At 46.0% G+C, this 17,739-nt stretch overlaps 1 protein-coding gene across 1 annotated transcript in view; it reads right to left on the bottom strand.

Annotated features, from left to right (window-relative positions):
- LOC108403955 (uncharacterized) overlaps nucleotides 1–17,739 on the bottom strand; it is a 169,418-nt gene that overhangs the window by 6,918 nt on the left and 144,761 nt on the right. Inside the window, exons 5-6 of the mRNA XM_073219298.1 lie at nucleotides 6,527–6,642; nucleotides 2,499–2,624 (exon numbers count right to left, since the gene is read on the bottom strand). Coding sequence (XP_073075399.1) covers nucleotides 2,526–2,624; nucleotides 6,527–6,642 — 215 coding nt within the window. The 3' untranslated portion in view covers nucleotides 2,499–2,525. The remainder of the gene's footprint in view (nucleotides 1–2,498; nucleotides 2,625–6,526; nucleotides 6,643–17,739) is intronic.

The following is a 17,739-nucleotide window of genomic DNA, read 5'->3' as shown; positions in this document are numbered from 1 at the left end:
AGTGAGTGCCACGGGACAGACCGCAGGCACCACAGTCTCGGGAAGAGCAGCACAAGGTGCCCCTGGACGAGTCTGGGTGGGACCTGCCAGGACACTGAGGCCGCCTGGGTCACGATGTGGCAGAGTCTCTGCCGCTCCATACAGACGGGAGGCCAGACGCACAGGGAAGGCTGGGGCCCGGCGTACAGCACGGGCTCCCAGGAGCGGGGTGTCGCCTGCTGGCTTCCTCTGAGAGGGCCCCTGTGTGCGTGGGGGCAGAGGAGTAAGGGAGCTGGCCATCGTGCAGCAGCCGGGGTCAGGCCTGGACCGTGGGGGCCCAGCCGCCATCCCTTTGCACACCCCACGTCTCCACCTCCCCACATCTGTACTCAGTTCTCCAACAGGAACAAAGCTAAACCCTGACAGGACGCTCTCTTCAAACTTGCCCTCTCCCAACCCTTGCTGCAGGCAAAGCCGCCCTGTTCTCACGTGGCAGGAGTGCCCTTCCCCACCAGCCGGGGCAGCTCCATCCTCAGAGGCCGTGGGGCTGCTCTGAGCACACACAGCATCTCTGCTCTGCGGCAGCTCCTCCCAGGGCCTTGCAGGGTTTCTTAGGTCAGCGCCCGGCTCCCTGTATGCCTGACCTGCTGACGCCCACCTTTCCACATTAAAGATACACACGGGGTTGTCTCCACTTTAGCATCTCAAAGGCATCTTAAATTTAATTTGTCCAGTCAGCTCATTTCCCTAAATCCTGGCAATCAAAACATTTTCTCCCTCAATCCACATCTGACAGCTGGCAATTCTATGTTCTTCTGTTCAGGCTTTGTACCCAGAGGGAGCAAGGGGCACTTCATAAATAGTAAACAGAGAGGTGAGTAAAAAACAAAATAAATCCATTCTGTTGTCTCTGTGTCTTTTTGAGAATAAATATGCAAAGAGGGACAGAGAAATGGCGTGGGGTTTATGCACAGCTTTTGTTTTTAAATAATCCGATGCCCCAGGAGGGGCTGACACACAGGGCACGGCCAATCGAGCAGCAGGCGGACGGGCTTGTCCCTGTGCCACGCCCCTCGGGCCCAGCAGGCTGCAGGTCAAACTGCAACAAGGTGAAGCTCAGGTTTGTTGTGCTTTTTCCCCTCTGGCTGCCATTTCTTGCTCAAGCTTTCCTTCAATTGTTCAAAACCACGCAAGCCGGGTCGTGTTTGTACCCCCTACTCCCTCCTGCTACACCAGGACTGGATCCAGCGGCCAGGCTCACGCACTCGGCCGCTATGCTTCCTGCAGCAGTAACTTACCGATTACCGTGAAGGGCGGGCCACAGGGACCTCAAAGGGGACGCTGGGTAACGGCGGTGCCAGGTAAGCTGCGGAGATGCTTACATAGGAAGGGGGGCCTTCACAGGCCCCTATGCTCCCACCACCTGACTGGGGGCTTTGGAGGGAGGTCAGTCGGGGACGGGACAAGAATGCCCTGGGCAGCTAATGGCAAGAGGGGGAAAGGCCAGCATCCTGGCCATGAGTGACACCCTCTCTGAGGCCGCTGCCCAGACGGCAGGCGTCCCAGGGTGCCTGCATGTCCTGTATGCTCCCGGAAATACGTAAAGATAAAGGCTTGGTGGTGGTCACTTCGAAGCACTATATTGATCAATCAAAAACATTGGAAAGGTGCCCTGAATGCTTATCTTATAGAAGATAAAAATTTGAAGTACTTTTTAGTTTTCCTAAAAGGACTCGCTGTCCTTTTATTTGAGAAGGCAATCTACAAATCTTGTCTGCTTTTTCTTTAATCCTTTGCAAAATTAAATCCCCAGTTCTTGATAAAAATCTCTATACCTCAGGATTTAGGCAAAAACCCCTAATGGAAACCATTAACCTTGCCTGAAATGGGTCTGTTTAAGGATCAGGAGAACAGGTATCCTAGGAGGAGAGCTGATGAGTATTGACTCACAATTGATTTCAAACCCTTTTCCCAAGTTTTGCACATTTTATGGCTGTCATGAAGCATGTGAGCTAGAAAACATGCCAGAGGAAATTTGGTTTTCCAGGAAATTAATTTCAGTTCTCAGTGTGCAGGAGGAAGGGGCCAGCATGCTGGTTTGATCGTCTGATTTTTAATTTCTCTTGTAAGTTTGTTCCTTCCAAGTAATGATTCTTTCCTTCTGATTAACAAAGTCAAAAAGTTACATTAACTGCCTGGGTCACCTAGAGATTTTTTCATATAACAGGCTTACATATTTGAACATTGAAGTTTCCACTTCTTTGCCATGTGAGGAATACTTTTCTCCCTAACATTTCGAAAAGTCTCAGCAGGTGGACAGCAAACCTGGCTGACAAAGGAGGGTGGAGAAAGCCAGGGGCAGCCAGAACTTGCCCTTCACAGGAGATGGAGGTGCTCCTGGCCCCAGGTCGCCCAGAGGCCAGGTGCACTTCTGTCCCTGCTGGTCTGGGCATGAGCTCCCGGCCGGGACCCTTGGTGCCCGAGGCGCCTGAGCTCACAGGCACGAATCGCAGACTTACCGTCTCAGCGGCATGTGCAGAAAGGCCTCAGGCCCACCAGACCCATGTGGCAGAGGCTCCTGGTGGCCTTTCTACAGGAGCGGGAATTCCAGACGGTGTGGAAACGTCCGAGGCCCGGTGCCTTGACTGAACAAAAGGGACAAGGGAAGATTTTGTTTTATGTTCTGAATATCCCGGCTTCCACAGCCTTCCTCGCCCTGAGAAAGACATTCCACACAAGGAACGGGGGCGCCTTTCTCTTCAGACCACATGCCATGTCTGAACAAGTGCTCGCTCTGATTTCATAGAATTAAATGGTTTAATGGGCATCATCTTAGTTTATGTCATAAACAGGAAGAAATTCAGACAGCACAGAGGTGGAGAGAGGCTGTGGGTGGGGGCAGGTCAGCACTCACGAGACATGCTCAGTGCTTCTGGCAAAAGTAGGTTTGATTGATACATCCATTCCGATGCATGTCAAAGGAAAGTCAGGAAAAATACTCTGAAAAGAATATCTGATAAACTCAAAGAATATTATTTCTCACTTGGGAGTGACTGTTTTAATGTATCATATAGAATATCTGGTTTTCAGTAATTTTTACGTCTGCCTTAAGCCACTCATTGATCCACGAGATAACCCACGGGAATCTGCTCTCTCCCTTGATCCTCCCGGCCATGCAGATGAGCCTTTACAGATCATTTACTCAAGTCTGGGGAGAAACTAACCATCAGGGGGATTAGAGATCGGGAGATACGGGGACTTAGGTTTATAGGAGCCTGAGTTCAGATCTCCTTTCTCTTATTTCACCTTCATTTAAAACACATATTTGTAAAGTTTTACTCTGATATAATTTTAAATACATCAAAAAGTTTCAATAATAGTAAAAGAAAATCCTACATCCTTAGCCAGATTTGGATTCAGATATTTGCTGTTGTCTTTCTCTCATCCTTCCCTCTCCCTCTTTCCACATGAACACACTCCCGCACATGCATGCACACATGTGCACACAAACACCTGTGCACACACACATGCACACATTCTCTGAACCACTTGAAAAGTTCGGAATCATGTCCATTATCCCTGGAATTCTTTAGTTTGTATTTCCCAAGAACAAGGGTGTTATTTTCCATAACCGAAGAGCCACCAACGTAATAGGGAGGCTTACTTTTGATACAACCAGTTACCTACTTATGTGCATTTCATACCATTTTCTCCGCAGTGGCTCGCTATCTCCGTGCAGCCTTCACCCTGACCGCTCCTGGCTCAGGGTCTGGCCTCCCATGCACTTTGGGCTCCTTTACTCTGGAAAGTTCATGTCTCTCGAGCTGTTCTTTGCTGGTTGTTATTGTTCTGTGTCCTCTTTACTTTTTTCCTCCTTTTCCACCTTTTCTTCTTTCAATTAGGCATTTGTTTTGACTCCATTTTATCTCCTTGACTAACCTATTACACCGCTTTTATGTATTTGCTTTTTCAGTAGGTCTTCTTGGGGTTACAATATACATCCTGAATTCAGCAGTCTACCCTTTATTACCAGCACGTTAAAACAATTTATTCCCAATTCCTCATACTTTTTGGACTATTTTCTCGTATTCTACTTTTAAGTATGCCATATAAATACACAAGCCATTGTTACTATTTTTAGCTTGACTGAGTTACCTTTTAGAGCATTTCAAACTAAGAGAATAAATTTATTTTTCCTTATATTCATTCCATTTCTAGCACTGTTAATTTCCTTATACAGATCCTGGCTTCAGGATGATACATTACTTCAGCCTAAAGAGCTTCCTTCAACATTCTTATAGAGTCAATCTGTAAATTAATTGTCCTTTTTTTTCTTTTTCTTCTCTAAGACTTTAATAAAAAGAAAATAAAAGTACTGAGAAATAAAGTATCATTGATATACAATCTTATGTTGGTTTCAAATACACAACACTGTGGTTCAACCTTCACCCATATTATCCGGTCCTCACCCCTCCATTGCAGTCACTGTCCATCAACGCAGTCAGATGTTATGGAGTCAGTAATTGTATCCTCTGTGCTGTACTGCCATCCCTGCGACCTACCTATATTGTGATTGTGAATTATTGTGCCCCTTTGTCCCCTTCTCCCTCCCGCATCCACCCTCCCTTCTGGTAACCACAAGTCCCTTCTCAGTGTCTATGGGTCTACTGATGTTTTGTTCCTTCAGTTTTGCTTCGTTGTTACACTCCACAAATAACGGAAATCATTTGGCACTTGTCTTTCTCCGCCTGGCTTATTTCACTGAGCATAATACCCTCCAGCTCCATCCATGTTCTTGCAAATGGTAGGGTTTTTTTTCTTACGGCTGAATAGTACTCCATAGTGTGTATGTACCACCTCTTCTTTATCCATGCATCTACTGAGGGACACTTAGGTATGCGATAAACATAGGGGTGCATATGTCTTTTCCAATCCTTAGTGTGTATTTTCAATCTTGTTTTCTTTGGGTAAATTCCTAAGAGTAAAATAACTGGGTCAAATGGTATTTCTACTTTTAATTTATTGAGGAACCTCCAAATTGCTTTCCATAGTGGTTGCACCAATTTGCAAACCAGCAGCAGTGGAGGAGGGTTCCCCTTTCTCCACATCCTCACCAGCATTTGTTCTTTCTTGTCTTCTGGATGCTGGCCATCCTAACTGGTGTGAGGTGATACCTCAGTGTGGTTTTAATTTGCATTCCCCTGATGATTAGTGATGTGGAGCATCTTTTCATGTGTCTGTTGGTCATTTGTATTTCTTCTTTGGAGAACTGTCCAGGTCCTCTGCCCATTTCTTAATCAGGTTATTTCTTTTTGGGTGTTGAGGCATCTGAGTTCTTCATATATTTTGCATGTTGACACCTTATCAGATATGCCATTTACAAATATATTCTCCCATACTGTGGGATACCTTTTTGTTCTGCTGAGGGTGTCCTTTGCTGTGCAGAAGCTTTTCAGTTTGATGTAGTCCCACTTGTTCATTTTTTATTTTGTTTATTTTGTTGAACCTTGCTCAAGATGTGTTCAGGAAAAAGTTGCTCATGTTTATATTCAAGAGATTTTTGCTTATGTTTTCTTCTAAGAGTTTTATGTTTTCATGACTTACATGCAGATCTTTGATCCATTTCGAGTTTACTTTGGTGTATGAAGTTAGGCAATAATCCAGTTTCATTCTCTTGCTGTCCAGTTTTGCCAACACCCGTTGTTGAAGAGGCTGTCATTTCCCCATTGTATATCCATGGCTCCTTTATCATATATTAATTGACCATATATGCTTGGGCTTATATCTAGTCTCTATTCTGTTCCACTGGTCTGTGGCTCTGTTCTTGTGCCAGTACCAAATTGTCCTGATTACTGCGGCTTTGTAGTAGAGCTTGAAGTTGGGGAGCGAGATCCCCCTGCTTTATTCTTCCTTCTCAGGATTGCTTTGGCTATTCCAGGTCTTTTGTGGTTCCTTATGAATTTTAGAACTATTTGCTCTAGTTCCTTGAAGAATGCTGTTGGTATTTTGGTATGGATTGCACTGACTTTGTAGACTGTTTCAGGCAGGATGACTATTTTGATTTCTCAGTTATTTTGAAAGACTTTTCAGGGCATAAAGTTCGGGGCTGATAGTTTTTATCCTTACAGTACATCAAACATGCAGTGTAGTTATCTTCTGGCTGTACATGGTTTCTGATGTGAAATCTGCAGGAACTCTTACCTGTTTTTCTTCTAATTCCTTTCTCTCTGGCTGTTTTCAAGAATTCCATGTCAGATGCTAAATGTGTGTCGTATTTGGGCTGCTTCTGATTTCTTTTTGCGTGGAGACGGGTTGCATTTCTAGCCTTTTCATATGCCTCATAGTTGTTTTGTGTTTACAGGGTAATAGTGATGCAGGTCAACAGTCCTCGTGTCAGAGACGTCCCCTGCTTGACGTTGGGAGGCCTGTGGCGTGGGACCTGCAGTGACCTAGTGGCGCGTGTGTTTGAGATTGGCTGTTGCTATGGCTCCCTTGGTGCCCAGGACTTGCGCACCTGCAGAGAGCACGGGTGTCCAGGGGGGCTTACCTGTGTGGCCCTGCTCGATCCTGATGTCCCACTTGGCGTCCTAAGCATGGGCCCTTGGCAGTGTCTTGCACCGCTGGGCCTCCTCACGGTGGCAGTGTTTGCACGGTTGTTCAGACCTATGTGAGCACAGGCACAAAACAAAGACAAGAGCCTTAAATCTCCAGGTTGGAAATAAGGGAAGAGATTTCCCTCAATTCCTTTTCTCATAGTGTTTATTAAAAAAAAAAACGTAATTATTTCTCTTCTCTTTATACATACAGATCCCTTTGAATACGAGCTGGGATTTTGTCAGCTCTGTGGTTCGGCAAGGGCGGGAGCCGTCTCCTGGGGAAGTGAACACCAAGGGGACACGTCTTGCCTCCCAGTTTCCGTGGGGGGGACGGAGCCAACCGAGCGGCATTGTGCTCCCCCACTTCTGGTCAGATCCCCACCCCCACCCCAGCGCCCGTCTCTCCCCCCTGGCCTGCCCTCAGCAGGAGTCCTGGGAGGTCGGTTTGGCCACAATCCCCAACCCCGATGTCCCCTCTTGGCCCACCTGCTCTGGGGCAGCACCCCACCAGTCTGGGGCTCCCCGATGAGCCCTGCCTTCCCTACTGCAGCCGCCGTGAGGTAAGGGTCTCCTTGCCGTCTCTAACAAGTGTCATAACAGTTCCTTTAAAAGTCACCCAAGGGCAATATTCACTTATGAAAAGAGCTAAGTATTCCAATTGAAGTATTTTGTATCAGCGTTAAAAATGTGGCAAAAACTTAGGAACATTGACAGGTCAGTACCCAGCCTTTATCAGAGAAAATAGATGTAATTACTATCAAGCTTAATAATGATCATGCCTTCTGGTGGCAGGTTTTCCCACTCACCCACCATTATGAAAATCCACCAATCCACCTGCGATTCATTTCACTTTTCTTTTTCTTAGGTAGTATAAGAGTTTTAGTTTAACTCACTTTAAAATTCTCTGAATGGGCAATTGTCACTCGGAAATGTGAGATGGGTTATTGCTAGCTTTGTGGTTTTCCTCTGTCCCACGTTCACATCATTGTCTATTTTCCTCAGATTTTTTTCCTCTTTCCCCTGTGGTGGCAACGACCGATTCAAACCCCATCATTCAGACACTTGGCAGAGCTGGGACCCTCCTCACTAGGATGAAAGTGGCTTTACATCAATATGTTATGAATAGTCGATAAAGATGAAAGAATATTAATAATCACAAAATACATACTAAAATAAAAGTAGACCAGATTTATAGTTTTTATAGAACTTCAAGTATCATGTGGTTTTCTCAGGAAAGGAATTTCAGTAAGAGTTATGCTGTCTCCACATCTGAGGGAGAAGAAATTGTCTCCTGAAATGAGAGGACGCTAGGTCACCGAGCCAGAAGCCACATTGCAAGGCAGAAGGTACGTCATCAAATCAATGGGCCGGACATTTAGAGCAGCATCTTGCCAAACGAGAAGGCAGGTTTGTTCTGAACAGCAGGTGATTTCAGTGGGTTAGAAGAGTATGAGACCAATGTGAGTAGACTAAACGCACGCACAGGCGCACACGCACCCTGCTAGTCAGGACGTCAGACTCTCGCTTGGTGACTAGGGCTGATGCTGAGCTGGAACACAGTAAGTTCAGCGATAGGCAGCAAATCTTCACTGGTTACCAGGCGTCATAGTGTTTTGTTTTCACCTGCCCTTCCTATTTTAGGAAGATATTACGTGCATTAATCATGACTCAAATCTTAAAACCAAATACTTCTTTTCTAGGTATAATGAATATTTTATATTGCTTTAAACTTTAAAAACCAATTTCCACGTTTATCTTATCAAGATTGTCACAGCTGCTATTATTAAAAGAGATAATGGATGTGAGACAGGTTTTTAATTATACATTGCTATCTTCTTTGTGAGAATAGTAGGACTGGTGCTATTTCCCTCACTTGACAGAAGAACCAGACGATGTTCAATGATTTATTCTAGGTACACCATGACTAGAGTGGTATCTAGATAGCTCTGCCTCCATCTTGGTTGCTCCATGCTGATCCACCACGCCAACGCTCTGCACCCATTTCCAGACTCAAACAGGCCTGTGTCTATGATTTACCTGTAACAGCACATATTCATACCCACGTTCACACGTATCCACATACATACACTCGCCATGTTTGTATTCACATATTTTACCACACGAATGAAAGTGACTGCAGGATGGACAGTGAGATCATTTGGCTCAGTGTGTCACGAGAGTCACCCCCACACACACACACTGCATGAGGTCTCTGTGGAGTTTTTCCATCAGGGGAATCTTCTCCTTCACTGGATGCTTTAAGATCTCCTGTCATTGTAAGTATATTCCTTTCATATTCATCCAAAGATTTTCTCCCTGAAAACCGCCAGCCAGTTGTGAGGTGGATGTGCTTCCTGGAGCTGCTCCCTGACTGCCATGCTCATGTATGCCCTCCAGCACGCAGGGTAAAGGGGAGCGGGCGGTGGGCACCTACCGTGTAACAGCCAGTATTAATCCTGTAACTAACCTGCTCAGTGCGGGCTATGTGCTCCTCATGAGGAGCCCCCAGCTTCAGTGATGGCAGGCGGCACTCTGCCAGCTGTGGAGGGCCACCGTCCAGGGGATACCTGGGTCTCTGTGGTTCAGTGGCACATTTACTTCTGTGGCAGCTCAACCCCCAAGAGGAATCTTCCCACATATTTTCCTAACATGTCACGGTGGATTACTTTTAGCAAACCAAATGTGGGTACCCTTCCTAGGAATTTTACTTCCTATAAATTTTTCTCTGATATTTGGGAGATTTTGGTGTAAGAGAACTGGGAGAAGCAATGGATAAAGACAGGCTGGCAAGAAGGTGAGGGAATCTGAGAAAAGTCTGAAGAAGTTACTCTATTTCATACCTGGCCGTGTTATGCCTCCACCTGCCTCTCATAGTCGATATTACAGGTTCTCACCCGGGTGGACTGTTAGCCTGATTTGCATTCCAGCTTCCAGCAGGCTTGGCGCCGTTTGGTAGGACTATGTCAGAAGCCTCCACCCCGAGGACCACTCAGGAGATCAGCTACCACCTCCATTCATTCAGCAGGCTACTTAGGGCCAGTGCAGTGTCGTCTCCTCTACTCCATCTCTCCCTCTTTCAATCCCTCTTTCCTGATTTCTCTATTCCTCCTATAGGTCAGAATACATCACAGGCATGCATCTCTTCATGCACGCAGAATGTTCCCCAAGAGCCCCGCCCAGAGGAAGCTGTCCGTCACTGCAGCGAGAGGCAGTCCCCTCCTCTCAGTGCATATTCTATCCCACATGGGTTTCCACATGAAGAAGTCTATCCCCTTTCAGCATATGGAAATAGAAGTTTTTCTGGGTTACTCTGTATTTGCTGAATGAGTTTCCCCCCCCCCACAAATACTGCTGCATTAATCAAAATGCCTTCCAAGTACAGACAACATGCAACACAGCTGTTTGCATTTCCACAGCTCATCTCCATATTCCTTTCACACCTGAAGATTGAACATTCATTTTCAGAACTATGCCAAGGTGATGGATATGATATTGAAATTCTTTCTTACTGCCAATTTACTATTTTGGAGTATTTTCTTAGATCATTACAATAAAGGGTGATGCATTTCTACTATCTCATATTATCAGAAGACTTCATTGAATACTCATGTAAATTTACTAGGCATCTAGAATGCACTCAAAATAATACGCTTTAGCTGTTAAACTATGCATAGCAGTTATAAATAAGACGTACAGAGAAAAAGATCACATTTAAATTGATCATGAAATCAGTGTAGATAAGGAATGAAGATTTAAGGCAGCATATTTTGGTCTTGGCAGTACAGCAGAGCTCTGCACGCACTGTTGGATGCGGGGGGGCACTGAGTAGGGCAGGTGTCGCTTATCCATTCATTTGCCGATGGACACTGAGGTCATCTACGCCTTGGCTGTTGTGACTATTGCTGCACTGAGCATGGGGATGCAGAGACCTCTTGGGGAATAGTGATTTCATTTCGTTCAGTCAGTACCCAGAAGTGGAATTGCTGGATGATATGGTATTTCTATTTTTAATTTTTGAGAACCTTCTGTACTGCTCTCCACAATGGCTGCACCAATTCACACTCCCACGAACAGAGTACAAGGGCCCCCTTCTCTCCGTGCTGTCAGCAGCATTTATTATTTCTTGCCTTTTGGATGGTGGCCCTCCTGACTGGTGTGAGGTGCTATCTCAGTGTGGTTTTGATTGGCATTCGGAGGGTTGCCCTTTGGTACGACACGTGAACAAGGCTGGAACATAAATCCTGATGGCGACATTAGAAGCAACATTTTTCTGGGGGATGCGGTTTAAATTGATGTGATTTACTTAATAGGCAAACAAAGGAATTCAAATGTGATATAAGCAGAAATGAGGAGACACAACTCCCGAGGCCTGCCCAGTTCTTCACGAAGGTGCCACCGGCCTTCCTACTGGGTGAGCCTCACCACATGGAAGGACAGAGCTGCAGAGGCCCATGGGCTGGACGAGAGGCCCCCACACCACAGGCCCACCTTTCCTGTAGGAAAATCCACGCTTACTACTGACAAGGCACACGCTTTTCCACCGAGACTGAACGCCAGGCCAAGACGCTCACTTTGACCTGTGACGGGAGCTCTGGCCGCTGCAGCACGGATCTCGTAAAGGAAGAAGTGAAGCTCTCTACCCCACAGATGGCACGTTCTATTTACAGGAAGTCACAGGAGTCCAGAAAATTATGAACAACTTATGAATGAGTTTAGTGAGGTCAAGGATACGGGATCAGTATGAAAAACCAACTGTATTCCTTTATCCTAAAATAATCAGGAAACACAAAACAGTTATCGTTCCCAACAGCATTCTTTCCTAACAGCTTCATCAGTAAAGCTGGTTGACATACAAAAAGCTGCCATGTACCTAATGTCCGCAATCTGATGAGTGGGCTTATGCGTACACCCACGAGTCCATCACCGCGGTCAAGGCAACAGACACACTCGACACTTCCCGGAACTCCTGTGTCCCCCCTACACTTATTTAGAATACTCATCATATCTACCTCAGCACATTTAAAGGGCACAATGCCGTCTTCTCCCCAAGAGGTCCCCAGTTATCTAGGGATGACTCACGTAGCATTCCTGACACCTGAGTGACAGGTCCTCTGTCCACGGGAGCCACGGTCAAGATCTCTGCTTCTGTGGGTTAGGATGTTCCGGATCCCACGCCTGAGCGGAACCGCATACGTGTCCTTCCATGACTGTTAGTCCCCTTGGCGAGAGTCCCTCCAAGTTCACCCTGGCTGTTATGGTTGGCAGGGGTTCCTTACTTTTTTTAATGACTTTTCATTGTATAAATGCCACATTTTCCTTATCCATTCCTCTGTCCATGAAGCCTGGCTGCTCCCATAGTTGGGCAACTGTGTATAATGCTGGGTGCATGAGAACGTGGGGTGCAGAGATCGCTTCGGTTCTGATTCTGGCTACATGCCCGGACTGGGACCACTGCATCGTAGGGCAGCTCTGTCTTTAGGGAATTCTTTTCATCCTGCTAGCAGTGGACAATGGTAGCAGTGTCTCCACAACCTTGCCAGCAACATGTTTTGTGTTTTCAATAATAGCCATCCTACCTGGGGTGAGGTGAGCATGTCCACACGGCGGGTCCACCTTCTACTAAATAGGAAAAATCACACCTACTATTGACAAATTGAACACTTTCCCGTGTGACTGAACACCAGGCCAAGACATCCACTCTCGGCTGTCCTGCTAATCATGTAACAGAGGGTCATGTAACGGGGGATGGATGAGTTAACAGACAGTGACAGCAATGGGGTACTGCTCAGGAAGGAGCTGAATGGGGCCCATCGCAGGCTCCTGTGACACAGATGAGGTGAGTGACAGACTACATCTTGTACGGTTCTATTTGGAGATACATCTCGGAAAGCAAAATGATAGGGCAGATGGGCGTATGTCTGGGGCTTCGCATGGAACCCGGACTGGCTGCACAAGGGTGCAGTGGGGTGGGGTGGCGAGGGTCCTGACCCGGCTTACGGCTGCGGGGGTTACACGTTTCCAAAGTCTGTGAGCGGAAAACCTACAGTGAGTGTGTGTTATGGTATGTAAATGACACATTAATAATGCTGCTTAAAAACACTGAGGAAAATCAGAAAACTATTTAGAGAGATTTGAACTTTCCAGTGTTCAAAATTAACAGATTCATTCTCTTCACTGTTGGCCAGGCAATTCGCATCTCTATTTTTACTATCGTATTTTCATAAAACACTGATTTGACAAGGTCAGAGCTACAATGGAAAATTAGTGGGGCTATGTGTTTATATGTAAGCCAAAAATAAAAGCGGTGAAAATGCTTTGAAATGTTAAACTGCATCAATTAAATAACTGACTGCTGAGATGGAAATTGACTGTGTGCTTTATTGCTCACTAAACATTTTTAGTAGCTTGCAAAGGTTGTCAGTATAAATGTCAATGTTTGTTATTTCCTTCGAAAATAAAGAAATCAAAGTACAAATGAGATCAACATAACAAACGCAGGTAATTCGTGATGTCTGACTCAGAACAGACTGCACAGGTTACCAATGGGGTAACAAGCAGGGCCCGAGTCACAGCAGGGTGACCAGCGAGCGTGCTGTCACTCGCACAGGCTGGCTCGGTGTCCCCGACTGCTTCAGTCGCAGGCTGGTCTCTACCAATCGGTGTGCTTCTCAGATGGGCGCCAAGAAACAAGGGCTGGGGGTGGGGTGGGGGTGGCACTCCTGCGGGCGACGGCACACGTGGCTTCTGCTTGCGTTCCTTTGACTAAAACAATCTGAATGGTCTTTCCTGACTTGTGAAGTTTTAAAAGTGCGACCTCCCCCTGTGCCTCGAACGGCAGCGAACCTCCCCCGGTGAACAGTCAACACCGCCTCCCCTGCGGAAAGAGGTCTTGGAATCTGCGCCATCACAGGGTTTCCATCCACTTTCCTTAAGCAATTACCCTTAATTCTAGCGGAGAAAGCAAGCCCGTAACCCAAAAGTCAGTGGGGAGGAATATCCCTGCGGCTGTCGGGGGAACCCGAGGACGCGGCCCCGCTCCCCGCGCCGGCGGCCGGGCTCAGCGGGCGGGACCCGCAGCGGCTGCACGAGCACCGGGCACGCGGTGTCCGCGGGCGACCGCCGTGCAGGGGGCCTGCCTGGGGGTCTCCCACCCGCCGACTGGGCGCCTTTCAAGCGCTCGGCGGACGGCACGGCCTCTCACGGGCGCACAAGGGCCGCTTTATCGTGCACCCGGGGGGCGGGGGGTCCCCGTCGGGGCGACGCGGGCTTGCGGGCGCCCCATTGCGGACGCCACGCAGCGCTGCCCTGACTCTTCCCCGCTTTCTTCCTTGTCATTGGTGTTTCCCACGTTTCACTTCGGCACCTGCGGCGATTCCCACGTTTCACTTCGGCACCTGCGGCAAAAGCAGCTTTCCGATCGCAGCACACGGGCCGATCTGCCCTGGGGCGGGCGGGCAAAGGGCGAGGCTGGCAGCGCCCCAGGCAGGCGGGCGGCGGGGGCCCCGTGTCCGGGGGAGACGCGAGCGGCAGCTGCGTAAATATTTAGTTTAAAAAACGTACTGGCAGTTACGAAGTATATACTCAATGAGATAAATGCTAAGACAGCGATCCTAGTCATACAGTAATATCTAGAACCCCAAAATGTAAAATTTATAGTCTATCATCCAATCAAATCTGTCCACACATGGAAAAGAGCATGAAAGCAATACCCATAATGAGCATCAAAATTGCCCCATCAGAATGGACCCCGAAATGACATGTTTTATTAATAGCAGAAAACTATACTAAAACAGTTATAACTTTACCACATGTTAAAAAAATGTAGAGACAAGGGTTATGTAAAAAAAAAGTGCCTGAATTCCTACAGATAAAAACTACACTGAATGAGATCAATGACCATGAAGACAGAGCAGAAGAACACATTAGTGGACTGGAGGGCACAGCAACAGAGATTGCCCAAAACAAAGTCACAGACAGATAATAGTGATGATTAAATAAAAGACCGGAGAGCCAGGGAGGTGCACAACGGTATCCTACAGCCCCGTGCACACAAAGTCCCTTACTCGGTCTGGGGCTGAACAATATTTGAAGAACTGATTACTGATAATTTCTCAAACTATGTGAAATACGGAAATTATAAGTCCAAGAAGCTCTACAAGCAGTAAGCAAAAAAAACATTTAAAAAATATGAAGATGTATCTGAATTAAATGTTCGAAATTGATAATAAAGAGAAATTCTTAGAAGCAGTTGAAGAGAAAAAAAGACACACTCCATACAGAGCGACGAAAACAAGGGCTGGGGCCGATTTCCACACGGACACGCAGCGGGGCCGTCAGCGCACACGGCGGCATCGAAGTCAGCCCCGAACCCGAACCGCGGCAGGACGGTCTTTGTAAGGCAAGGCGACACGAGACATTTTCAGACACACAGTGCGCGGTCCCGTCGGCAGCAGACCCCGTGCCGGGAATGTCAGAAGAACGCCTCCGCGGGGACGGGAGAGAAGCCGGTGGAAACATTCGCACACGGGAACAGGCTCGGAATGGGAAGTACAGGACACGTGTGAAACCACTACCCGTTATTTGATTTCATGTTCAAGAGTGTTGTTCACGCCGAACAGCAATTAGTGTGACGTGTCCGACGTAGAATTAACACATTTACAATGGAGTGTAGGAAAAATAGAGAAGATGAGCAGCAGCGGGGAGAGGGGCGTGTAAGGTCCTTGGCTGACGTGCACGGCGGTGTGACATCCGCAAACAGACCACAGTGAGCCAGTCGATGGTAAAGAAGCCAGAGCGACACTCAGCAGGGCACTACAGCTAATAAGCCAAAAAACATCCAATATAATTGTAGAAAATACTTAGGAAATCTAGTAGAATGCAGACAAAAAAGGAAAGAGAACCAAAGAACACACGGGACAAGTGTAATGAATATAACAAGATAAATGTGACCTGACCGTCACAGTGACGACACCAAACACGGAAGGTGTGTGTTCTCCAATTCAGACGCCGATTGTTGGATTGTAAAAATGAAGACCCAACTTTCTATTACCTAAAACACATTTTGATATAAAGACAAAAATAAGTTGAAAGTAGAAGAATGTGTCAGTAGGCAGTTCCTTCCTGCTGCCGAGTGGTGCCCCTTGGCACACAGTGCGCGCTGTGCCTCACCTTGTGCCCACTGAGAGCCATCGGCTTGTTCCCACACTGTGGCTGTTACAGACAAGCCTCTGTGACATTTGTGTTCAGGTTTTGTGGGAATGTAACTTTTCATGGACACACAAAGAGGATGAATTTCTAAGAATCGTCCCGAGTCGTCCTGAGGGGTCCAATCCTTACAAATTGCATATTCTATGAGTCCATTTATATCAAATTATTGGAAGGATGGAATTACAGGAATGGAGGCCACACTACTGGCAGGTGGGGACGGAGGACGGGGTGGAGGTGGGAGAGGGTGGCAGGTGGGCCCTAAAGGACCTGCACATGGGGCCCTTCTGATACAATGATGTACTAGAAACTTTAAATGCTTCTTCTAGCTTCACAGATTCAGAAAAAACTCCAATGTTTAAAAAGGGATATATTTTGCTGCTTTTTTTTTTTTTAATAAAAGAGAGAATACAACATGGTTACTGATAAAGAAATATTTAGGAACTCCACTTGGAATTTCTTTTCTAAAATGAGATGTGCTTTCATGTTTCATTCTTTTTTAAAAAACATATTAAAGAAATTATCACTGAAGTCACACTGCTACTGTTTGGTCCTTTCATATAATTTTTCAACAATTTAGTAGTTTGCAATTTCTTAAACTGAAACTATGCAGAGCTTTTACCTAGATCCTCACAGACCAGTCTAATTTCTGTCTTTCAAGCCAATTTCCTATTCCCTTGGGCTGCAAAATGAGTTCTGGGAAAAGCTACACTGCATATTCTGACAATTTTTCCACTTTTTTCCATCTTGTCTATTGTTGCTTTTTGACATTTATGCATCTCTCCTATCGTGCGTGCATGGCCCCATCTTTATCTTCACCAGCTGCTTGTTTTCCAGAAACAGGCTGAGCACACAGCCTCTCCCAAGGTCTGCGAACTGCTGTGACCGGTGACGTTGTCCCTGCACCACCGGCCGGCACTCGGGCTGGGCGGGCAGCATCGCTGACTCGCGTCCCTGTTTACCCACAGCAGCACCTTGGACCTCAAAATACCTACAAGTGTCTTGCATATATTAAGTATTCAAACATACCCATAAAGTAAAAGACTAAATAAATTAAACTAGTAAAGTTAAAGTGTAAGAAATTTGTAATAAATATAAAGTTTCTTTTCCGTGCAACCCATGGCCTAAAAAAATACATACTTACGCTTGGCAGGTTTGAGACAGAAAGCGAAAAACAGGAGGGAGCATCACAACTCTGAACTAAAGTTTCTATGTCATAAAAGTATTAAATTTCTGGAGCTTTTAATTCTCGTGAGAAATTAAATGTACCAAAAAAACCCCCACCAAAAACCAAAACAAAGATCAAACGTGCCTCTTTAACTAAGTTAAAAAGCAAACGACAATAGAATTGTGACTCTGAGTTTAACTTTCAGTGAGGAACACTGTGCCCATAATAGGGACTGGGAATTAGTATGTTCCCAACCTTAATAAGTCAAAGCTGTTTGCAAAATTTTGTTTGGATGTTGACATTTCAAAAACCATCCTTATCAGAAATAAACATTTATTCTTTATGAGGCAACGCCCTATTAAGTCAGAATGTGTCAGTATCTCTTACAGTGAATATCATCTTCAAATGCATTAAGAATACAGAAGCGAAGATTACTCGCTGCTTTTCAGGAGACTGGCTTCATGCTAGAAATGGGTGTCAGACTTCTGAGGCTGGGAAGATGAAAGAAGCTTATTTAATAAACATTATATCATGGAATAATATCATTGAGTAGAAAATATAATTGACTTGGTAACTTGGAAGAATATGTCTGAAAACATGCCTCTACAGTGTAAGACAGTCATTTGCTTTAAGGGTCTGGGATGTAAATAGAAGCACCAACTATAATTTACTGGTTATTTATTATTGATTTAAAAATACCATATTTTCCCATAAAAGAAGAATGAATAAAGAGCTTATCCCATGTGCAGTTAAGACTTTTAGAGATCATCTCAATCCCTCTGGCCCGATTCC

This window comes from Manis javanica, chromosome 12, assembly GCF_040802235.1.
Source record: "Manis javanica isolate MJ-LG chromosome 12, MJ_LKY, whole genome shotgun sequence".
Classification (NCBI taxonomy): Eukaryota; Metazoa; Chordata; class Mammalia; order Pholidota; family Manidae; genus Manis; species Manis javanica.
The sequence above is the reverse complement of the archived record's forward strand: the minus strand, read 5'-3'. Positions and strand labels throughout refer to the sequence as shown.